Raw genomic sequence first — 25,608 nt, 5'->3', positions numbered from 1 at the left:
GGCACCAAAGGTATTACTGTGTGTTGCCAGAGCAGCGCATACAGAGGACAGCAGCTTGTCATCGTCGTCGTTTTGACTGTTTAATAAAGAGATAGTTGATCCCACACCTCCTTGTTATGCTCGTTTGATATACAGTACTGTATAGCACTTCATATTGTGTTTAAAGTGTACAAACCTTCAGTAAAATCTGGACTTTTGTTGAGGCTTTTGATTGATTGATTGATTGACTTTTATTAGTAGGTTGCACAGTACAGTACATATTCCGTACAATTGACCACGAAATGGTAACACCCGAATACGTTTTTCAACTTGTTTAAGTCGGGGTCCACGTCAATCAATTCATGGTAAAATGGCTGAAACACGTTAATCATATTTACATTGGGTCTTACTGAGAAATTTGCTTCACTGTACACATTTTTCAATCTACAAACCCTGTTCAAGAACCAATTAAGTTCGTAAATCAAGTTTCCACTAGAAAGGTGCCAAAGCGGACTTATTTCACAGTGCAGTAGCGTTTCTTTTTTCACGTGCACACACGGCCCCTTGGATATTTTCTTTCTCTCACTCTCTGTTCCTGTAGAATCAGAAGCAGATGTACTGTAAGTGGATTTTACTCACATAAATGTTTATTATTGTCGCAATATGGTGGTTAAAGTTAAGGATTTTTGTGATTTCCGATTGTTTGTGAGGGCACCAAAGGGATTTCTATGTGTTGCCAGAGCAGCGCATACGTTTGGACTTTTTTAATACAGAGATGGATGATTCCACACCTCTGTGTTTGATATACAGTACTGGATAGCGCTTCATATTGTGTTTAAAGTGTACAAACTTTCACTAAAATATGGACTTTTGTCGGGGCTGAAACCCATTATTCATGTTTACATTGTGTCTTATGGAGAAATTTGTTTCACTGGACACATTTTTCAATCTACGAACCCTATTCAAGAACCAATAAATCGGGTTTCCACTGTAAACAGATAATACAAAGTAACTTATAATATTCTTTATTCCATTATGAATTATTAATGCATCTTTAATTATTATATTGTATATTATTATTATTTTGTTTATGGGTAATATTGTGTATTATAATATACTGTAAATCTATTGTATTTCTTTCTTTCTGGTTTTTGAATTACACACAGCATAGATTGACCAATTTGGCGAACAGACATCCTGGAATAATTTTTGTCTTTCAAGCCACAGAATGTTCAGAAACCCTGGCCCCAGTCGCCACTCAGGACTACTCAGGACCTTCGTATTGTGAGGCACATGCACTAACCCCTGCTCCACCGTGCTGCCGTTTCATTTTAGTTTCTTCAAAATAGCCACTCTTTGCTCAGATGACATTTTTGCACACACCCATATGGCCTACAGATACATATGTGTACATATTAATATAAGGATGTATAATTAATTCAATTGGTTTGTTTACATCCGTGACAACCTCCTTTTTTTACTCAATCAGAAATATCAAGCAGCTAAAATGCGCCAAATATGGATGACTTTGGAGAGAGTGTTTTGCATTTTCCTCATCATGCATTGTGTGTGCATTAAATGGGTGTCATTTAGAATTTTTTTTAAAGTTGCAAGATTTTTTAAAATAATATCCACAAAATACAGTGAGCAGGTTGTTATGTGTCACCATGAGTGTTGACATTTTGTGTTGGTTGCGTTTTTCTTTTTGCGCCATGACTGGGGAAGGTTGTTTGGATTCGGTCACCGAAGAAAAATCTTGTGCTCTGTTCACTTCAAGACACAAATAATGGTCATTGACCTGAAATACTCATGTTGTCCACGAGTTGTAACACTAAAATTGTTGTATAATTAATATAAATATAAAGTTACCAGGTACTTGGTAAACTCAGGACGTCTATTTTGGACACCCCTGCGTAAAGGCAGCATTTTACATTTTAAGAAAAAGTATAGTTGGGATGAGGAGTAAGACAAATATGTAAAAATATATATTTCTGAAGGATCTACATGACCATAGTTCATGGATATTCTGTTTTTTGAGGTGTGCTTGAAGCTCATCGAGAGTACTATATGTAAATAATTGTTAAGACATTTTTCCATCGATTGAGTTGTAATCGTGATGCCTCGCAGAAGAGATCATTTCACCCACCTCTAAGTCTGACTATTCTAAATTATATCCAAGTTTATATAGTATTCTCCCCTGAAATTGTGGTGTCATTAATTCTTGCCGAAATATGACTGGTGTACTAAATTTCGTGAGATTACTGTACATGGTAGCTGGTCTACGGTTCTAAACTGTACCATGCCGGGACGACCTGGACTGCACAATATTACTTAGTGAAATGTGCATGACAGTAAAAGTGTTTTTATGTGGTCAAACATTTTTTCAACAGATGTATTTTTTACCACCGAGGTGGCGACTAGTTTGGTTTGTTCGTTACGAGCTAAAGTGCTGTCGTTTTTATTCGTGTAAATGTGGCGGTGATGTTGCAGTAATAGGGCCGAGTGGTTCAGATGGTGGAGCGGCCATCCAGAAACTTGAGTGTTCATGGTAATAATCCAGCTTTTATCCTTCTTGTCACTACTGTTGTGTCCTTGGGCAAGACAAGTCACCCAATGCAGCTCACGCTGGTGGATGAATGTTTGGTGGTGGTCAGAGAGGCCTTTGGCGCAAACGGGCAGCCATGTTTCTGTCAGTCTACCCCAGAGCACCTGGGGCTACAAACACTATCAGAGTGTGAATGTGGAGTGAATGAATGATGGGGTTTCAGTGTCATGCGCTCTGAGTCAGGAGAAAAAAAGTGCTATATAAATCCAATGAATTGTTATTAATACTACATGTTTGGGTTCTTCAAATGGTCCCGCAGTCAAGACAAAATGATGACTTTGACACCTTTGCTCTACGTTATGCTGCGATGTAAGCTTGCAAAATTCCACCTACCTGGAGAGATGTCCTGGAAAAGGGACTTCCATATGGTGTACTGCAGGGGTCCCATGTACTTGGATGTGGGGAAGTCTTCATAGGTCAGATTGGTCTCATGAATCTTCCCTTTAATCCTGCGACAGGAACAGATCAATGGCATTTTCAATCTGTTTAATTGCCTCTTGTACAATAACGCAGCGACTTGCTCCATTAATCCTGTATATGGGGATTAAACGCCTCTGTCATTGGGGTTAATTGTTGGAGCCAGGGCCGTAACCAGGATTTGACAAATACTCAAAAATGGGTTTTCCCAGCACCAATAAACTATTATTACCTTGAGCAACACAATGAACAATTTACCTTTTTAATTACTATGCTGAAGTTTAGCGTACAAAACTATTTCAACATCATTAAAACATAAATTTGGTAACTTCACTTCATTTCGGGACCGGATGATGTTTAAAGTAAAAGTGGATTTTAATGTGTTACATAGTTTTCTGGAGTTGTAGCGGGTTCAGCGGTGCATGACCAAAGATCGTATATTGTGAGAGGACGATCCACCACATTGTGATGTACAGTGCACACGATGTCCCACAAAAAAGAAAATTGTTGCTATTAGTCATATCTTCTCCAAATAAAATACAGAGGACATGACCTTGGTGGACTCAATGGTACTTACGGTCATGGACTGAGCGCGTGAATGGGGTTAGATCACGGTTTCCGCAAAAAACATTTTCAGCAGTATATATATATATTAGGGCTGTCAACCTCGATGCTTTAACGCAGTGGTGTCAAACTCAAATACAGAGTGGGCCAAAATTTAAAACCGAACAAAACCGCGGGCCGAGGTTGAACAAATTAACCTTTTAATAGGGACCCAAATAAGTTTTGCATTGAATATTGAACAAGCAAGGCTTATATAACTTTATAGTGACATGCACAATCGAGTTTCAAATAATAATAATAATCAAAAAATATCAATGGCATATCAAAATTTAAATAAAAATTGAATGCCTCTTTTCGGCGGCGGGGTTGAGGTGGACGGGGTTTGGTGATAGCGGGGGTTGTATATTGTAGCTTCCCGGAAGAGTTAGTGCTGCAAGGGATTCTGGGTATTTGTTATGTTGTGTTTATGTTGTGTTACGGTGCGGATGTTCTCCCGAAATGTGTTTGTCATTCTTGTTTGGTGTGGGTTCACAGTGTGCTGTATATTTGTAACAGTGTTAAAGTTGTTTATACGGCCACCCTCAGTGTGACCTGTATGGCTGTTGACCAAGTATGCCTTGCATTCACTTGAGTGAGTGTATAAGTAAAAGTAGACGTGGCGACAGGTTGTACAGAACGCCGAAGGCAATGCCTTTAAGGCCCACCCCCAATATTGTTGTCTGGGATGAAATTTGGGAGGGGCACTGAACTTTGGGAGTCTTCCGGGAAAATCGGGAGGGTTGGCAAGTAAGAGTTTTAGCGGTGAATGCGGCGTTACAGCGGCGGGCCAGCTCTAATGTTAATTTGATATTGCCTCAAGGGCCACATTAAATTACACGGCGTGCCAAATTTGGCCCACGGGCCAGAGTTTGACAGCCATGCTTTAACGCATGTGATTAATAAAAATGAATTATCATGTTAACAAATATGAATGATGATTAATCACTTCCAGGTTGAGGCATGGTGTTCCTGGGATTAAAGACCTCACCTTTTCTTCCTCCAAACATATTGCTGGGTATTGTGGCCAAACAGCTCAACTTTTGTTTCATCTGACATCACATAGACAAAGATAAGATCTTCTGGAGGAAAATTCTGTGGTCAGATGAAAAAAAAAAAGCTGTTTGGCCACAATACCAAGCAATATGTTGGGAAAAGAAAAAGTGAGGCCTTCAATCCCATGAACACCACACCTACCGTCAAGCATGGTGGTGGTAGTATTATGCTCGGAGCCTGTTTTTCTCCCAATGGAACTGGTGTTTTACAGAGAATAAATAGGGCAATGAAAACGTAGGATTACCTTCAAATTGTTCAGAACAACCTAAAATCATCAGCCAGGAGTATGGGTGTTCCAACAGGACAATGACCCCAAACACAGGTCAAAAGTGGTAAAGGAATAGCTAAATCAGGCCAGAATTAAGGTTTTAGAATGGCCTTCCCAAAGTCCCGACTTAAACGTGTGGACAATGCTGAAGAAACAAGTCCATCTCAGAAAACCAACAAATTGAGCTGAACTGCACCTATTTCGTCAAGAGGAGTGGTCAAAAATCGAACCAGAAGCTTGTGGATGGCTACCAAAAGTGCCTTATTGCAGTGAAACTTGCCAAGGGACATGTAACCAAATATTAACATTGCATAATATGTAAACTTATATGTTATACACACACACACACACACACACACACACACACACACACACACACACACACACACACACACACACACACACACACACACACAAACGCACACACACACACACACACACACAAATGGCGGGAGGAGAAAAAAAGCCAAATAGAGTTCTTTCTCACCATCTTGATCAAAGTGCTGTGACTTCAACCTTTTTTAGCCCTCAGGTTGGTTATTTTGCACTTGTACTCCATGGAAAAGCCACAGAGACTGATTCAAATTATTCTGTTTTTGGCATACACTTCCACGAAATGATTTGCAGTAAAAGGGAGTAGGTTGTTATGCCCAATTTTTGGCCCTATACTAAGTCATACAAACAGCAAGCAAAAACCTAGACACAATTTTCTTTGAAACCACTTACGAAAGATGTGGTGTACGAAAAACAAGGTGCCATTTTAAATGGTAAGATACTCTTTCCAATAAATCAATCGTGGGATTGGTTGGACCCCTTAGTTTTAGGCCGAATCCTGATTATTCACATTTCCAAGACACTTTGAGGTATCAACTCCATATTTTAATCAATTTTTACCTCCTGCAGGTAAGTCACGTAAATAATGCAAGGAAGCGAATGAGGAACTTTCCTGATCAGAATGTTTTTTTTTCATCCCACTATAATGTTGCTCAATATCTAATCTCATGCTCCTGCACAAAGATGCTAAAGCGTTCAATGAATACGTCCCCTATGAACTCTGACCAGACTAAACATGACGGATGCTTTTTGGACCCAAGTCACCATCTGTTTAGGGATTATCTCAACTTGTTGCAAAAAAAGTACACCCTCAGAACTCAGCAAACATTTTATTTATCTTGTCTTGTCAAGGGAAAACACTATATAAAGTAAACTTGCATAAACTTTGGAGCAGTCAGTGTATAGCTTGTATAGCAATAGAGATTTACTATCCACTAAAAATGAGTGGTGACACACTTTTTTCACCAAGTACCCCCTCAGAAGACACTTGGTTTCCAAATACTACCATAATTACCAATACTAAAACACAGTAGCATAGTATGCCTACATATAACATTATTAAGGCAGTGGCACGATATTGTGGTATTTTCCAAATACAAAATAAGACTTGGTAAATAATGCCATACTGTGTAAAATTAAGTGGCAGGAATGTTAAGAATAAACACACTAACTGTAATTGAACACAAACATGTTCTAATCTTATGTATTACCGTATTTTGCACTATGATGGCAATATGACTCAAGTAAACAACACAAAATTTTATGTGTCCCATTGAAAATATAGAACGTTACACGCAATGCTCAAAAATCCATCAAAATGTTTTAGTACAGCTTTGGTAAGCTACGAAGCCGCACCGCTCGATGGATTGTACAGTGCTTCAACGTACGAGTATTATTATGGTGTGTGTATAAGCTAAGACATTATCTGGCCTTTTGTTCCGCAATATTATGCAAAAGCAACTTTTCTTACCTTCTGGTACCTGCTGATCTGTATTTGGGATCTGCATAAGTCCTGAAAAATTGCACGCTTCCGCCTTTGTAGTCCGTGGTGATGCCGTGGTCAATAAGCATTTTCTTTTTCTCTATCTTTTGTTATGTGACATTCATTCTCCATTGTTGCCATTTCTAATATAAAGTAATGTAAAGTTCTTACTTAAATCTGTCAGTAAATTCGCCATGAAAGCGCTAAAACATACCAATCTAGTGAGTTTACATTATTCACCCAAGGAACTTTAGTTAATAGAGAGTTACGGTCGGACGTTTTTTCACGGGACACATTTGTTGTTGTTTTTCGGATGAGGAGATACTCCGTTATTGATTGAAGTAGTCTGAATGTCATTAAAACAGTTAGTTCCATCTTTTGACACTTCTTCCACTCCCGTCCTTGCACGCTACACCGCTACAACAAAGATGAAGGGGAGAAGACGCTGCCGAAGGTGAGCCACGTAAATAAGACCGTGGTTTTAAGGTGATCTGTAAAACATAATCTATGCAACATTTTGACCAAAGAACCACCTTTACATGTTATGTAGACCAGAAAGAAGTGTTTTACATTTAGACAAAAAAAAAAATACGACTCCTTTAATGCGCCCTATATGGCGGCATGGCATAGTGGGTAGAGCGGCTGTGCCAGAAACCTGAGGGTTGCAGGTTCGCTTCCCACCTATTGACATCCAAATCGCTGCCGTTGTGTCCTTGGGCAGGACACTTCACCCTTGCCCCCGGTGCCGCTCCCACTGGTGAATGAATGATGAATGAATGATAGGTGGTGGTCGGAGGGGCCGTAGGCTCCAAACTGGCAGCCACGCTTCCGTCAGTCTACCCCAGGGCAGCTGTGGCTACTGATGTAGCTTACCACCACCAGGTGTGAATGAATGTTGGGTTCCCACTTTACTGTGAGCGCTTTGAGTATATAAAAATAGAAAAGCACGATATAAATCTAATTCATTATTATTATTATTATTACTATAGTCCTGTGAGCCTTATATATGAGAAAAGAATGAAAATAGACCATTCATCGGCAGTGCGCCTTATAATCCAGTGCGCCCTATAATCGGGAAGATACGGTACACTCACCAAGTTTTTGTTTTGATACCGTTACCTGTCCCAGCCTTATTGTGAGGATTTCTAATCCGCAAAACCGTGGCATTTACAATACCGTTACATCCCTAGTATTGTCCCTTGAGAAGATCTAATAAAATTTTGACTGAAATGTGAGCGGTGTGCCCACATGTGTGACATTATCGCTACTTCTCTTACCTATCGGACGTGACGGCCACCCCCTCCAGGAAGTCGTGCCGCCCCGTCTCGTCGAGGCGCTCCTGCAGGATCTGGATGCCCTCCTTGACGTCACGCAGCTGCTGGCTGTAGCGCTGGATCTTGTGCTCGATGTCGGTGAGCTTGCGCGCCGTGTCCATCTCCAGCTCCTCCAGCATGCACTTCTGACGCTCGCGCAGGAAGCGGTGGAGGCGCTCGAAGGCGTCGCCAATGGTGGCGCGGAGACCTTTGGCTGAGGACTAAGCAAGCAAGATGCAACACTTGTTAGTCTTAGATTGGCTGTTGCACAAAACTTCCTGTTATACAACAATGATTATGATATGCAAACTATTCTTTCCGCGAACATCCAGCTCTCTTCAGATGTGTGCATGTTGTCTTAGGAACTTTCATCTAAAATTTAGTTACTGTGGCTGAAGAATTTCCTCTTTGTCTCACAGTGGGGGCTGGTATTTTCTCTGTGGGAGCCTATTAAATGCGACTATTTTTCAAGGAGTGTGACAGTTATGACATTGGAGTAGGCAGCGTCCCAGCTCTCCTAGCTCATTGACGTGTGGAGTGGGAGGATGCAAAAGGCCCGACAATCACTCTTGCTGACGATGGAGCTGAGGAGGTAGGTGTCTGCAGCCCCTGGAGACAGGAGGCTGGATACCTTTCAGGCAAGTGTATGATTATAAAGCGAATCCCCTGTGTGTGTGTGTGTAGGATCTTCCAGAATGTGGAACACTTTTAAACGAGTTTAGTGGCTGCTGTTTTTATTCCTCCACCCCGAGAGCTCAGTTGGAGAGACAATGAGGGGGGAAATGAAAAAAAGAGGCCCCTTTTGGCCAGAAAAGGAAAAGGAGGAGGAGAGGTGGAAACACAAGAGGAAGTTTGGGCAAATGGAGAGGAAATCTAACGAGATCAGTGCTTTTTCACTGACGAGCCGTGTAGTTAGGGCACATCTACAGAGTTGGTCGGCCTCAAACTGACAGGAAGTGCTGTAATGGTATAACAGGTGCGTCAAGGGATTTTAATCTCAATACTTTAATTAAATGTTGCTGTGTAACTTTCAATGTCACAACGGAGGATTTTTTTTAAAAAGGATTTATCCCCCTATTATGTGGAACTGAGATTTTAGAGGACCAGTAGAATGGAAAATCAAGTTGCCTCTATATTGCAGCTATTGTCATATATATCTGAAGTATGACAACAAAATACTTACAAAGTTTGTGAGTGAATATCGGAATTAGAGATGTCCGATAATGGCTTTTTTGCCGATATCCAATATTCCGATATTGTCCAACTGTTAATTACAGATTCCGATATCAACAGATACCGATATATACAGTCCTGGAATTCAATTAACACATTATTATGCCTAATTTTGTTGTGATGCCCCGCTGGATGCATTAAACCATGTAACAAGGTTTTCCAAAATAAATCAACTCAAGTTATGGAAAAAAATGCCAACTTGGCATTGCAATATTTATTATTGAAGTCACAAAGTGCATTATTTTTTTAGCATGCCTCAAAACAGCAGCTTGGTATTTGGGACATTCTCTCCTTGAGAGATCAAGAGGATGTTGAGGTGGGCGAGGTTGAGTGTAGCGGGGGCGGGGGGTGTATATTGTAGCATCCAAGAAGAGTTAGTGCTGCAAGGGTTCCGGGTATTTGTTCTGTTGTGTTTATGTTGTGTTACGGTGCGGATGTTCTCCCGAAATGTGTTTGTCATTCTTGTTTGGTGCGGGGTCACAGCGTGGCGCATATTTGTAACAGTGTTAAAACTGTACGGCCACCCTCAGTGTGACCTGTATGGCTGTTGACCAAGTATGCCTAGCATTAACTCGAGCTGTAGATATTGTGTGACAAGGCCAGTAAATAAAGGCAGTGCCTTTAAAGTTTATTGACGCTCCGTACTTCTCCCTACGTCCGTGTACACAGCGGCGAGTTAAAGAGTCATAAGCTTTACTTATTGAAATAGATACCGATAATCATGCAACCGAAACTGATAAATTCCGATAATACATTTCAAAGCATTTATCGGCCAATAATAATCAGCAGTTTCTATAATATCGGACATCCCTAATCAGAATAGTATCAATCAACCGGATATTCCTGAGTAATTTTGAGTGATAATGAGCAAGCCAGTCACATGACCCACGACGTAGAGTTAGGAACCACAGATCCCTTCCCCATCGACGACAATGCCAATCCAGCAGACTTTGCGAGAGCCAACAACTATTTAATTTGGGAAAAATTATGATCAAGAACACAGGGGGATTTATTGAAACACTATAGCATCCACTGCACTGCGAGGTGCTAAACATACAAACAAACCATAATTAACTACAATAATACAAACATTTACAGTAACATTTCCACTCTTGCTCGGATGCCAACTCAAACTCAGTCATAATCCTGTTTGGATGAAGAATCAATCGCAATCCACACAAAAGGTTAAAAAAAAAGTTGCGGCAAAAAACATCTTTTTCACCACCTTTTGGATGTGAAAGTGGACCAGCCTGTCGGTCCATGGCACTTATTTGTCTACTACCATATGAAAAATGCATGAATTATAATCCAAAATTTACTTTGAGCAAATTTGTGACCAAGCAGAAGCAATAGCAGCGTAAGATAGCATTAGCTCACTGCTATCAATGCGCTGTTAAAATAGACCGTCTGCAATGGCGCTTATAATAACAATATCACTTATATTTACAGGTCACAACATGTAAATGAGTATTGTTAGCATTTTCCAGATGTTTTTTTAGAGGGTGTTATGGGCGCAATAGATTGGTTTACTTAATTGTTTATTTACGATTTTTTTGAACGCATAAAAAAGCTAAGCATAAGTGTTCTCGTCTTATATAAGGATTGTGAATGATAAACAGCACATCTCTTTCCAATGTTTGCTTCGCTCCAGTATGACTGATCTGATGATATAGTCAGAGTGCAGAAGTGTTCCCATTGTGACGGCAATCCACAGAAAATGCAGAATACATTCAGAGCGGGATATTAAAAAAGGCTGTCTGAAATTGTGGCATTTTGTAATGCTTCAAAAGGTATTTTCACATATTTTGCAGATTGTAAAAACAGTTGGATATGGTTTGCCACCGCTGCTCCCCTCACCTCCCAGGGGGTGATCAACGGTGATGGGTCAAATGCAGAGAATAATTTTGCCACACCTAGTGTGTGTGTGACAATCATTGGTACTTTAACTTTAATGGATACAATGAAACATAAATAAGCACATACAGTCAGCTTGTTTCTCCATTCTACTGGTAATTTAATGATATTCTAATAGTAATACTGTATCTATCCCTAGAGTAGGGATGGGTAATAAAACGATATCAATACTGTATATAACATAACTCATAATCAATATCAATAAAAAATGTGTTCATTAAAATGTTTGTTTATTTTTGATGTCGAAAGAAACAAGAAGTTGCAAGGCAAAACTTACGCACTCCCTTTAGTGTTTTATATGCCTTCATAAAGGAAAAACCTCCTTCCTTACAGACACGCTGTCGCATCTGACCCCTAGCTAGATGAGCCTACCCTGTGTATACGGTTTGCCCAGCACTTCATACTATATTCATACACATTTACTACTTTAAACAGGCTTTTTGCTACACATACAAATACAGCCTGGAGCTCCGTCATCTTTCAGTCAGTCAGCTTCAGTTGGGGAGCTGTAAGTTTGACCATTTTGTTGTAATTGATACAGTATATGGCATCTATTACGCTGGATAAGTTTAGAAAGTTTTAGGTACAAGCACTTTCATGCTAAGAATTAGAACAGCATGGGAACAAGACCTCCAAACATCAATAGATGACGTAACCTGGGTAAAAATTGAGAAAAGGGTTTACTCATCCTCAAAGTGCGCACGACACTCACAGGTCCAATTTAAAGTGATCCACGGGTTGCACTTTTTAAAAGTGAAATTAGCTAAAATATTTCCTCAAATTAACCCATTATGTGATAGATGTAAATTAAATAACGTAACACTAATACACAAGTTTTGGCTTTGTCCGAAGCTAAAGGGGTACTGGAAATTTATCTTTGAAGCACTTTCTACGGTTAAAATAGATCCAAACCCTTTAATTTCTGTATTTGGAATCATTCCTGAAGGGATGGAGCTACCTGTAGGGGGTCATAAAATAGTGGCCTTTACCACCCTCCTCGCACGTCGCCTGATATTGTTGAAGTGGAAAGAGGCTGTCCCACCCTCAGTCTCCTACTGGATAAGGGACATGCTAGCAAATCTGAAGGTCGAGAAAATAAGATATACATTACGGGGCTCTGAAAACAAGTTTTTCAAAGTGTGGAGACCTTTTTTGATTTTTTTTTTTACCAATCCTCTACACAAGTGCAGGAATAGCCCTCGACACGTATCTGAATATGACTGCCGATATTTCAGGCCTTGTCATGGTGCTTCTACACTGTGTTTCAGCTTTCAACTACTTTGTCTCAAGTGCCTTGTATTGATTTGTATTTATTTATTCATTTACTTATTTATTTATTTTACTCTGGGTACGTTTGTACATACTCTTACTTTTCTTTTTTTTGTTTTGAGTGACAGCAGGAATAGGGGATGAAGAGGGTTTGAGTTTGTTGTTAATGTGAATGTGAAATCAATAAAAAGAACTCTGAAAGAAAGTTTTAGGTACACAATAACGCTTCAAGGCTAGACTTTAGGCAAAGCACTTCCAATAAAGAAAGTACTATTGTGAGATGTCTATTAAAAAGGAGAAAAGGTAGGAATAGGAATAAAAAACAAGTGTTAGGATTATGATTCCAGGATATTTAATTTGACAGTTTTGTAACAAATACCTTATTGATTCCTGTGGGTGTGCATGACGTCACCACGCATAATTTCGATTACACACGAAGAAGGATAACAAAAAAAGCTTGCAATAAATGCCGAGTGGATATTTCATCAAAGGGAGGAACACAGATCATACAGCATGCGAGAACTTGGAAAAAATAATGTTTTTAAATCTTCTCCCTGTTTGAGGTGTTCTTCACAGTTGGAGGTAGTGTAATTTGTCATAAAAATAGCTGAAAAAGAATATTTAATATTTTTTTTACAAAGTAATGGTAAATTGCTTTTGATAATGGTTACAAAATTGCCAAATGCACAGTTATAATTGGACTATACTTGCTTGTTTTGTCACTGCAACTTTTAAGTGCTCAGCTAATAATCTTTTAAAAACGTTTTAAAAACTTTTCAAAAATTGTTCAACATGTTACTGAACATTAATTTGTTATCATTGTATTAGTTATTTTAGGAACAAATCATTTTTTTGGGGGTGGGGCGCTGGGCCCTGGCACGGTATCGAGGCTGCGGGCCTCTTAAGATCTCACTGTTGGGGTTTCCTCCAAAATAAACAACGTTGTTATCCCTTTTTCCAAATAAGAATCCATTAGAGAATCATAAAAGTATCAAATTGTGAAATTGGAATCAAAATCATAAACATCTTATCAATTCCCATCCCTGGCTAAAGGCTTATAATGTTGGACATTTAATAATATAGACAAAATATGCATTCTTCTTCTAAGGACATTCAATCAATTGCAACTGTACTGTTCAGTTTTCCTTAGATTATGTTTCAACCCTCATCCTTCTAAGAGAAACCAAACAGTCCAGTTGCAATTGATTGAATGCTTTGAGAATGCAATGACATGGATGAATGAAAATATCCATAGGCATTTGTGTTCAAACAAGGAAGAACAGGACGGCGGTTACACTAGCCTTAGCAGTTTTGGGCTTGGATCATGTGTAGTTGGTCTTCTAAGATGTTATATTTTTCTAAGAAAATGTGGCTAAAGTAGATAGATAATGAGTAATCTGTCTGGTGGATTACAAAGCATATCATAATAAGGATTAGTGCCTGCCAAAGAACCACCATCGGGTCCATTACGGTGTTATTGCTTATACTAAACGTAAGTCAACTTCTATTTCATTCCACCTAATGCCAAGTATCTGTTCAATGCAATGTTAATAGAAAATTGGACAGATGGATGGTTTCAAGCGAGCCATAAGAAATAGATGTGTTTTAGGAGAAGAAATACTGCAGCACCTTGGTCTCAGTGAGTTGTCTCTGCAAGAGCTGCAGGGCCTCGGTGTGACCCTTCTCGCTGTCCTGTAGGGTGGCCAGCTGCTCCTTCATCTCCCTCTGCAAAAACAACCAAAGTACAAGCAGCAGCAGGTCAGCAACATTCAGGATAATAAAACATGAGAACCACTAATAAAACAATTTATAAACCCCGTTTCCATATGAGTTGGGTAATTGTGTTAGATGTAAATATAAACGGAATACAATGATTCGTAAATCTTTTTCAACCCATATTCAATTGAATGCACTACAAAGACAAGATATTTGATGTTCAAACTCATAAACTTTATTTTTTTTTGCAAATAATTAACTTAGAATTTCATGGCTGCAACACGTGGCAAAGTAGTTGGGAAAAGGCAAGTTCCCCACTGTGTTACATCACCTTTTCTTCTAACAACACTCAATAAACGTTTGGGAACTGAGGAAAGTGGAATTCTTTCCCATTCTTGTTTTATGTAGAGCTTCAGTCGTTCAACAGTCCAGGGTCTCCGCTGTCGTATTTTACGCTTCATAATGCGCCACACATTTTTGATGGGAGACAGGTCTGGACTGCAGGCGGGCCAGGAAAGTACCCGCACTCTTTTATTACGAGGCCACGCTGTTGTAACACATGCTGAATGTGGTTTGGTATTGTCTTGCTGAAATAGGCAGGGGCGTCCATGAAAAAGACGGCGCTTTGATGTTAGCATGTGTTGTTCCAAAACCTGTATGTACCTCTCAGCATTAATTGTGCCTTCACAGATGTGTAAGTTAACCATGCCTTGGGCACTAATGCACCCCCATACTATCACAGATGCTGGCTTTTGAACTTTGCCTCGATAACAGTCTGGATGGTTCGCTTCCCCTTTGGGTTGGATGACACAATGTTGAATATTTCCGAAAACAATTTGAAATGTGGACTTGTCAGTCCACAAAATACTTTTTCACATTTCATCAGTCCATCTTAGATGATCTCGGGCCCAGAGAAGCCAGCAGCATTTCTGGACGTTGTTGATAAATGGCTTTGGCTTTGCATAGTAGAGCTTTAAGTTGCACTTACAGATGTAGCGACCAACTGTATTTAGTGACAGTGGTTTTATGAAGTGTTCCTGAGCTCATGTGGTGATATCCTTTAGAGATTGATGTCGGTTTTTGATACAGGGCCGTCTGAGGGATCGAAGGTCACGGTCATTCAATGTTGGTTTCTGGCCGTGCCGCTAACGTGGAGAGATTTCTCCAGATTCTCTGAACCTTTTGATGATATTATGGACCGTAGATGTTGAAATCCCTAAATTTCTTGCAATTGCACTTTGAGAAACGTTGTCATTAAACTGTTTGACTATTTGCTCACGCAAAAAAAAAATGTTAATCAGTTTTAACATCAAATATGTTGTCTTTGTAGCATATTCAACTGATTCCATCCATCCATCCATTTTCTACCGCTTATTCCCTTTCGGGGTCGCGGGGGGCGCTGGCGCCAATCTCAGCTACAACTGAATATGGGTCAAAAATTATTTGCAAATCATTGTATTCTGTTTATAATTTACATCTAACACAATTTCCCAACTCATATGGAAACAGGGTTTGTAACTTGATTTGCTTCCATCTTGCAGAAAACGCACATCTACACGCAGAAATGCTAACGAGTCGCTTAAGCTCAGCCACAGGCTGCTCTGTTTATTCAACTTTGTATTGTTTGTTGTTACTGATCGGTCTGCTTTCGGTGCAGATTAAAAGCCTGGGCTACACGAAAAGGAATTTGGATGGGGAGCCAAGACATGGAGAGGATCCCATTAAATCCCAGGAGACGTCGAGCTGCGCCAGAAGGAAACTGGATCTCGTCTCACGCCGGGGTTGCACTGGGAGAACCGGTGACGTGCCCTAGCCCTCCTCAGGTCTCCACACGCAACAAACAAGGCTTCGCTGTCACAAAGAATGCATCTTTTTACTCTGATACCGTAAGTTCCTGCATGCATGCACATCTGGGATCAGCATTTTAATAATTAGCACGTTCCTGGTGTTTTCTGGATCTGTATATTATGCATTCCTATATTGCCTCACTTCCTGTTAACTGGAACGGATGAACAAAAGCCAAAGCTGTGCTCTAGCTACCAAAGTTTTGGGTACATTTGGAACTTTCCTGACTACTCAGCAAGATCACATCATCAGGATAGCTTGCAGACACATTCAACCTGACCTCTGTTTGGCATGAGGCACAGATTCATCGAAACAAGCGCATTGGAAGTGCCGATAGCCATTGAGGTGAAGTCAAGTCAAGTTGAGTTAATTTTATTTATATTGCACATTTACAACAACATTAAAATTGAACCAAAGTGCTTTACAGGTTAAAAAACAAGCATAGCAACCGAGCTATACCGCTCGGTTGCTATGCTTGTTTTTGTAGAGCGGCCGTGTCAGCAACTTGAGGGTTGCAGGTTCGATTCCCGCTTCTGCCATCCTAGTCACTGCCGTTGTGTCCTTGGGCAAGACACTTTACCCACCTGCTCCCAGTGCCACCCACATTGGTTTAAATGTAACTTAGATATTGGGTTTCACTATGTAAAGCGCTTTGAGTCACTAGAGAAAAGCGCTATATAAATATAATTCACATAGAGCAACAGAAACAGAAAACAAACAAAGAACATAAACAATTAATGAGCTGAACAAAATTGTGCAAAAAGAAATACGGTAAAAGGGGTCGAATAAAAAGTAAATCATTTGCTAAATAAAAATCATAATAAAAGTGCGACAAATAGAAAAACAAAACTAAAGCGAAGGGCTCGGGGGATAGAACTTCAAAATGGTGGCCTAGTGGGCAGACTCAACTCAGGTCAAAGGCCAGCGAGAAGAAGTAGGTCATAAGAAGGGTTTTGAAAACCCCCAGACTCTGGGCTGACCTAATGTTGAGGGGAAGGCTGTTCCAGAGCTTAGGGGCGGCAACGGAAAAGGCTCTGTCCCCTCTGGTCTTTAGCCTGGATCTACGGACCGACAACAGAAGTTGGTAAGGTAACCTTATGGGTCTAGACGAGGTATGATGATGCAGAAACTCGGTCAGGTATTGTGGAGCCAGACCAAGCCTATAGGAACTGGCCCCCACCCGGCTGCAGGAGTTTTTGGAAAGACTTTGCGGACACCTCCACCTTGAGTTCTGTCCGGCATACGGTACAAAATCAAGTTATATTTGCCAATAGCCGCTGAAAAAATAAAAACCACATGAAACACCTTTCAAAAGAAAGGCAACTCAAGGAACAAAACTCCTAGTCCAGGAAATCTGTGCCCACTGAATGAGTCTCTGGAAACAAATGATCAGATGATAATGCTGGAAAAAAATACACTCTGAAGATAACAATTGATGAGATGGACTAGAATACATGAATGAATGATGTGATTGTGAATGGGCTTCATGTTTCACCGAGCTCTTATGCAAGAGCAGTTGGAAACCGAGAACCAGATGAAATGGATGTTGCCTTTACAGTGCAAGAGTCTAAATTTTATGTCGATATTAACACCTTCGACACATGAATTCCACCAAATGGATACCACACCGGTCATCATCGCTAAGCTAACCAACGGGTTACTAAAAATCGCACTGGTGAAACAGAGAATGAAGCTGACGGGTACAAATGTGTACATGAATGAGTACCTCACAAAATGCAACGCTGACATCGCCAAGATTTGAGGACGCAGAGCAAAACTTAGGCCACTTGGATTGCCAACTGCCAAATATATTGCACCTTGGGCAGAATGGAGGTCCAGAAGGAAGAGTACTTGTTGTCAAAGACATCAAGGATCCGGATAAATAATAAAAACAATGCTTTGGCCACAGCGATAATGAAGGACGCAAAAAGCAAACCAAAAAGGAGCCAGTCTGAGGGAAAACATACCTTCAACATCAACACGACTTTGTTACAAGAAATCCCTGACTAAGATTGTGATGTATCATGTTGTAGTATGTTCGAAATAAACTCAAACTCAAGAAGACCTGGATTTAAGGTAACATACATCGACACTCATTGTTGAACACGGCATGGAACTGCAAACCTTTCGCAACACATAAAGAGATTTATGTAAGAACAATTTTTCTCCCGCATCAGGAATAATTGGATCAAGACAATAACAAAATTAAACTGTCAGGTATTCATTTCGACAGTAGATGCTTGTATGCAAACTACAACATTAAGCATTTTTTGGAACAATTCAACACATTTTTTAAAGTGATTGCTAACTCAGACACATGGATTGATGTTAAATAAGGGAATTATTTTTGGTCTACAAAGATACGAACTGAAGTACATCAAAGGAAACAAGAATGGGGAGAAGTAACAGTGTACATGGCGAAGGATTTAAACTACAAATTGGTGAAAGGCATGTAATTTGTTCAAAATACCATCTTTCAATGTATTACCATTGAAATATGTCATGAAAAGAGCAACATATGTATTGATCAGCTACACATACCGTATAGAACACCTAAATCAAGTAATAAACTGTTTGAGGACTTGATTTAGGCAATATTCACTGAAATCAGTCAAAAAGTAATATTATTATTCAACATTGACCTCTTGAACACTAATAAGAAAAAGACCAATGATGACTTCATAAACAGGCATGCGTTTATATCTTGAAATGACAAGATCATGCAGGATTACAGGCCACTTCTCCGGGCTCATTGACAACATTTACCAACAATTTTGATTGTTACTTTAATTACTACAACAGGTCTGTTTATTAACGAAAATCATTGAAATATTACTTCACAACAAATTGCACAAATTCATAAATAAATACGCTTTGTCATATTCTGGTACCGTAAAGAAAGCATGTTCCCCAAGGTCACACATGCACCGCGAACCCCAAAGGGAGCCGGCGCCACCATTTGATAACTCAAACAGACGTTCCACCTCATTACTTCACTGCTTCCGGAGGCAGACATCTGTTCCATCTCTATTCCAAATATCCTCAAGCCTCTACCATCTCGGGGGTCTGTTGAAAAGAGGTCACCTGCCCCAAAGGTTATTACAATTGGCACTTCATGAATATATCAAATGGCAGAAATATGGGTTGAATAGGTTCTGACAATGGGTAATCCCACTTCTGACACCATGTACTCCCACTTCTAATACATGTACTCCCACTTCTAATACATGTACTCCCACTTCAGAAATAATGTGCCACTACTTCTGATATAGTATAGTCTGAGTTCAGACAACATTTGTTCAATATTGACGAACAATATCAACATGTGTTGGCTCCAATGGACATAAATGGACTGAATGACATAAATCCAAATAGACATCCAAAATGTATAAAGTAGGGGTATAACGGTACGTGTATTTGTATTGAACCGTATCGGTACGGGGGTTTCGGTTCGGTTCGGAGGTGTACTGAACGAGTTTCCACACCGACATGAATTTACCATGAATTGATTTACGTGGACCCCGACTTAAACAAGTTGAAAAACTTAATCGGGTGTTACCATTTAGTGGTCAATTGTTCGGAATATGTACTGTACTGTGCAATCCACTAATAAAAGTTTCAATCAATCAAACATATTAAGTAACGTCCCGCACATTGTGTAAATAATGCACACCGAGGTACAACACACGGCAGCTAACAGCGACCGGGCTACGATAGACTGACCATACCTCCTCTTTTCACCGGATATGTCCTCTTTTGCGGGGCTGTCCGGGTGGAGTTTCTTAAAAACCTCAAATGTCCGGCATTTTAAGTTAGAGTTGCGTGTATTTTCAATGTACGTTCAGGGTTAAGAAGGGGTTAAAAACAAAGCAAATTGTGCACGCAGCAGCATTCGGGAGGGAGGGGCAGAGACAGAGCGAGAGAGTAATTATCAACGTACATGCGTCGCCAGGCTCTGCTTTTTACCCATAGATTCATCAGATTATATTTTTTATTATCTATAGCAGGGGTGTCAAAAGTATGCCCCGGAAGCCATTTGCGGCCCACAGCCAATGTTTTACAGGACAGCGGCACATTCTAAAAATACTATTAAAATAAACAAAAACATAAACAAAAGTGAAATAAAAAATCTTAAAGGCTAAATGTAATTTAGAAAAAGTTGCAACGTTGACTAATAAAACTAAGCTGTTTTTTTTCTTTCAAACTATCATTGCTCAAAACAAAATCTTGAATCAAAATCAATATCATTATGAATTATTGACCTATCCAAGGTTCTGATTACTTCACATCAAATATTCCACTAAGAAAAAAAATTTCGGTGGAAGATTTTGCAAATTTGGTAAATAAATAACCAAAACATTTATATTTTGCTGTTTTCTTACTGTACCGAAAATGAACCGAACCATGACCTCTGAACCGAGGTACGTACCGACCCGAAATTTTTGTGTACCGTTACACCCCTAGTATAAAGTGCTTTAAAGCCTGCTTTCCCAATGGTACATTTATCCCTTATGAAAATAAAATAGCCAACAATAGTTGATAGTTGATTCAACCAGCTCTAATTCAGGGTGAAACTAATGCAAGAAAAGCAATCATCTATTTCAAAGCTAAAGTTAAGGGAAATCCTGACACCTGACACAAGCAGCAAAAATCCTCCAAATGGAGCTCATTTAAGGCGACTGGGGGATTAGAAAAAATATCTAACAAGCAGATAGTCAGCTGCAATAAATACTTGAATTGCAATAACAATTTAAAGCATTTAACGGGCAACAGGAGGTGAAAGACATGCAAGTTATCCATCATAGTGTTGTTAAAAAAACATCACTTATTGCAACAGCTTGTTGTTGACAAAATTGAGTCGAAAAGATTCTGCATTTTCTCCACAAGGACATGATGAGAGGACAACAAATGGCTCCCATTACTGGGTGAGGTAGCGATGGCGAGCATGACTCGCCATGTTACTAATGGAGGGCAGTGCGGCAGGCACAGAAACCTCGACCGCTTCATCACTACTGGTTTGAATCCGCAGGTCAAAAGGCCACACCCACACGCTCAGGTAAAACGGGGACTGATTTATCATGGGGGCACGCTACTGGACTCTTAACAACACCAGAATGTCTTTGAAAGGATGCAAATGCATGGTATATAATATTGGCACCATAAGAGAATCTAACTGAGGTATGTCACCACCACAACCCGGCCAGGACCAAGCAAAATTCCCTCGAGTTATGCAAAGTCCGCCTCACGGTTGCAACCGTTTCTAACTCATGCAAAACATTACAATTCTCATGCATACATTTTAAGGCAACCAAACTCCTCCATACTGTTCAATTACATAATCCTCCTTAATCCTTTAAGTGGCCTGCAGATGTTTTTTTGTAGCAAAAAACACACAATAAAAAAATTATGACACAAATTTATGGGCGCTGACAAGGAATTAAATCTGACGTGCAGATAAGATCTTAGATTCCCATTACATTAAAGTGTAGGGCTGGATATCATGGCTAATTTCCTAATTTGATACGAGGCATAAGTTTCTTAATAAATTACCGGTAACTATTATTCGATTCGATTCAGTCTGCTCTTAAATAATGAGAATGTTACAACTCTGTTAAAATGTTTTAATTTATATAAGGAACTGCAAGTGAAAGTGCACTGGTTTATGAGGGGCCGTCAGGGACATTATTCAGAATTACCTCTTACATACACTACTGAAATGCTGTCGTATAAACAACTGAAAAGTTTTTCTCTCACACACACTACTGAAACATTCATACACACACTGAAACACTATTATACAACAGCCCCCCATACGTTTTGCAATATTCCATCACTGCAAATTGCATTTTGGTATTGTTCATTCAAGTGCAAATAACATCAAATACTTAAGCTATTTTTCTACGACCCTTATTTTGTTAAGGCACTCAGTCAGACAGGACATAACACACAGCGATTTAATTGTGAAGGTGAGAAGGGAGCTTTTGTTTTTTCTGGTGCACTTGACAACAGCGCTGTGTGCAAGGCGATTTGAAAAAAACAAGTAGCTCCTTAAGTTATGGCTGAAATAACAAGTTCAGTCAGATGTTTATGTTTATAATAACATAGTGTAGTTCACTTCGAGCACCTAAACTATCCTATCCAGCCACTCAGGCATATCATATAGTTGATGTAGATGCCCATATCGGCTGTACAAATTTACTTTACAAAAGAGAAGTGCGGGATACTTCCTTTGTTGCCTTATTTGTATTTGACTTTCTTAAATTGATTTATATTATTATTTGGTGCAGCCCGGCCGGAGCAGGAGGGGATAGAAAGAGAAAAATTGGAAGACAGAGTGGGAAATTGCGGGGACAAGGAGGATAAGACACACAGACAACAACAGCAAACAACAATAACAATAACAACAACAGGACAGCAACAGCAAATAGGATGTGTACAAATATGATGGTAAAAGTTATAGCAAAGAAGCAGTTAGTGAAATAAATAATACAGAAATGGCAATGAACATTATTACACTAAAAATGGAATAATACAAATACCAAAAGAAATAGCACTTATGATAATGAATAATAACAATTACCTCTGTTATCAACAATACAATTGTTCAAATGCAACAATACATATATGTAATAATAACTTGAAAAACAAAAGAAAGCAGATAAATGGAGGGGAAGAAAAAGAAGCCAACTATATTAACCTTGTAGCTTGTTATAGTAACAACAGGTTAAGCTTTGTCAGTGTGCCACGTGTTACCCAATTTCCCCTAGGGCAACAACGTTTATATGTTTGATGAAACTTGATTATATGCATGAGTGTATGTATTAGGGGTGTGGGAAAAAATCAATTCAAATACGTATATCGAATCGAATACGTTGTGCGATTCAGAATTGATTCTCATTTTTTTTTTTTAAATCGATTTTTTTTTATTTCTATCAATCCAACAAACCACTACACAGCAATACCATAACAATGCAATCCAATTCCAAAACCAAACCTGACCCAGCAACACTCAGAACTGCAATAAACAGAGCAATTGAGGAGACACAAACACGACACGGAACAAACCAAAAGTATTGAAACAAAAATGAATATTAACAACACTATCAATATTAGTTATAATTTCAGCATAGCAGTGATTAAAAATCACTCATTTACATTATTATTAAAGATTTATAAAAATAAAAAAAGGACAATAGTGTCACAGTGGCTTACACTTGCATCGCATCTCATAAGCTTGACAACACAATGTGTCCAATGTTTTCACAAAGATAAAATAAGTCATATTTTTGGTTCGTTTAATAGTCAAAACAAATTTACATCATTGCAATCAGTTGATAAAACATTGTCCTTTACAATGATAAAAGCTTTTTTCTTTTAAAAATCTACTACTCTGCTAGCATGTCAGCAGACTGGGGTAGATCCTGCTGAAATCCTATGTATTGAATGAATACAGAATCGTTTTGAATTGGAAAAATATCGTTTTTAAATAGAGAATCGCGTTGAATTGAAAAAAATCAATATATTATCGAATCGTGACCCCAATAATCGATATTGAATCGAATTGTGGGACACCCAAAGATTTGCAGCCCTAGTATGTATGTATATGTACAGTATGTATGTATGTATGTATGTATGTATGTCTATACAGTGAATATATATGTACAGTATGTGTATATGTATGTTTGTACAGTGAATGTATATGTACAGTATGTGTATACTGTATGTATGTTTGTACAATGAATGTATATGTACAATATGTGTATATGTATGTTTGTACAGTGAATGTACATGTGGATGTACAAACCTTTGAGTGTGTAGGTATGTACTGTATTTGTGTCTATGTGGGAGCGTATAAATGAATGAATAATTGTGCTCTTTGTTTTTCTGGCGCACTTGACGACAGTGGAGAATTGCAAAAACAAGTAGCTCACTGAGTTATGGTTGAAATAACACTTTCAGTCAGATGTTTACGTTTATCATAACATAGTGTAGTTCACTTCGAACACCTGAACTAGCCGCTTGAAGCCAGCAAGTGTGGGTGTAAGTGTTTGACAGCTAATGTTGGGTTGGGCCCTTTTATTGTATCAAGCCATACTAAAATTGAAAACTTAAAGGCTCCATAAAACAAAGTAAATTCAACCGCCTGGTGCATTGATTTCCAAACTGTTGTACGGGTAAGCAGGAACCTCTGTCTTGTTTTATATATATATGTCTTTCATTAACAGATTAAAGGGGAACATTATCACCAGACCTATGTAAGCGTCAATATATACCTTGATGGTGCAGAAAAAAAGACCATATATTTTTTCAACCGATTTCCGAACTCTAAATGGGTGAATTTTGGCGAATTAAACGCCTTTCTGTTTATCGCGCTGGAGGCGATGACGTCAGAATGTGACGCCGCCGAGGTAATACAGCCGCCATTTTCATTTTCAACACATTACAAACACCGGGTCTCAGCTCTGTTATTTTCCGTTTTTTTTGACTATTTTTGGAACCTTGGAGACATCATGCCTCGACGGTGTGTTGTCGGAGGGTGTAACAACACTAACAGGGAGGGATTCAAGTTGCACCACTGGCCCGAAGATGCGAAAGTGTCTGCCGCCAGCCCCCATTGAATGGGCCAGAGTGTCGCCACATTTTACCGGCGATGCTAAGGCAGACATGGCACAGAGATGTATGGATAACCTGCAGATGCATTTGCAACGATAGTCAACAAAATCACAAAGGTGAGTTTTGTTGATGTTGACTGCCAGCTAATCGATGCTAACATGCTACGCTAATCGATGCTAACATGCTATTTACCGGCGGTGCTGAAGCAGACATGGTACAGAGATGTATGGATAACCTGCAGATGCATTTGCAACTATATTACGTTTCCTTCCACCCACATTTAATGCGAAAAAAACACTTACCAATCGAAGGATTTAAGTTGCTCCAGTGTCAAAAGATGCGAAAGTCCTGATCGTTTGGTCCGCACATTTTACCGGCGATGCTAACGCAGCTATTCGGCCATGAATAGCGTCAATAGCTATTCGCTCAATAGCTTCAGTTTCTTCTTCAATACTTTCATACTCCAACCATCCGTTTCAATACATGCGTAATCTGTTGAATCGCTTAAGTCGCTGAAATCCGAGTTTGAATCCGAGCTAATGTCACTATATCCTGCTGTGGTATTCCCATTGTTTGTTTACATTGGCAGCACTGGGTGACGTCACAGGGAAATGGATAGTGGTTTCGAAGATAGCGAAAATAAGGAACTTTAAAGCTTTATTTAGGGATATTCAGGGACCGGTAAAATTTTGAAAAAAACTTCAAAAAATACAACAAGCCGCTGGGAACTGATTTTTATTGTTTTTAACCCTTTTGAAATTGTGATAATGTTCCCCATTGAATGGGCCAGAGTGTCGCCAATGTTGCTCCTAATTTTTCATGTCTGAGCAAACGCACAAACTCTCTGAGCCCAGGATTCATTTTTGGTGATTTAACCCCCAATTCCAACCCTTGATGCTGAGGGCCAGGAAGTTTTTTAAAAATAGAATAATAATCATAACATGACTCCTTTAAGCAACAATTT

The 25,608-nt window shown here is 39.3% G+C and overlaps 1 protein-coding gene across 1 annotated transcript in view; it reads right to left on the bottom strand.

The window, feature by feature from the left end:
• The window catches only part of trim62.1 (tripartite motif containing 62, tandem duplicate 1), a 95,457-nt gene that overhangs the window by 12,930 nt on the left and 56,919 nt on the right, over positions 1–25,608 (bottom strand). Inside the window, exons 3-5 of the mRNA XM_061888671.1 lie at positions 14,100–14,195; positions 8,019–8,275; positions 2,918–3,033 (exon numbers count right to left, since the gene is read on the bottom strand). Of these exons, the coding sequence (XP_061744655.1) occupies positions 2,918–3,033; positions 8,019–8,275; positions 14,100–14,195 (469 nt within the window). The remainder of the gene's footprint in view (positions 1–2,917; positions 3,034–8,018; positions 8,276–14,099; positions 14,196–25,608) is intronic.

The sequence above is a fragment of the Nerophis ophidion genome, linkage group LG02 (genome assembly GCF_033978795.1).
Source record: "Nerophis ophidion isolate RoL-2023_Sa linkage group LG02, RoL_Noph_v1.0, whole genome shotgun sequence".
NCBI lineage: Eukaryota > Metazoa > Chordata > Actinopteri > Syngnathiformes > Syngnathidae > Nerophis > Nerophis ophidion.
This window is presented reverse-complemented; position numbering and strand designations above follow the sequence as displayed.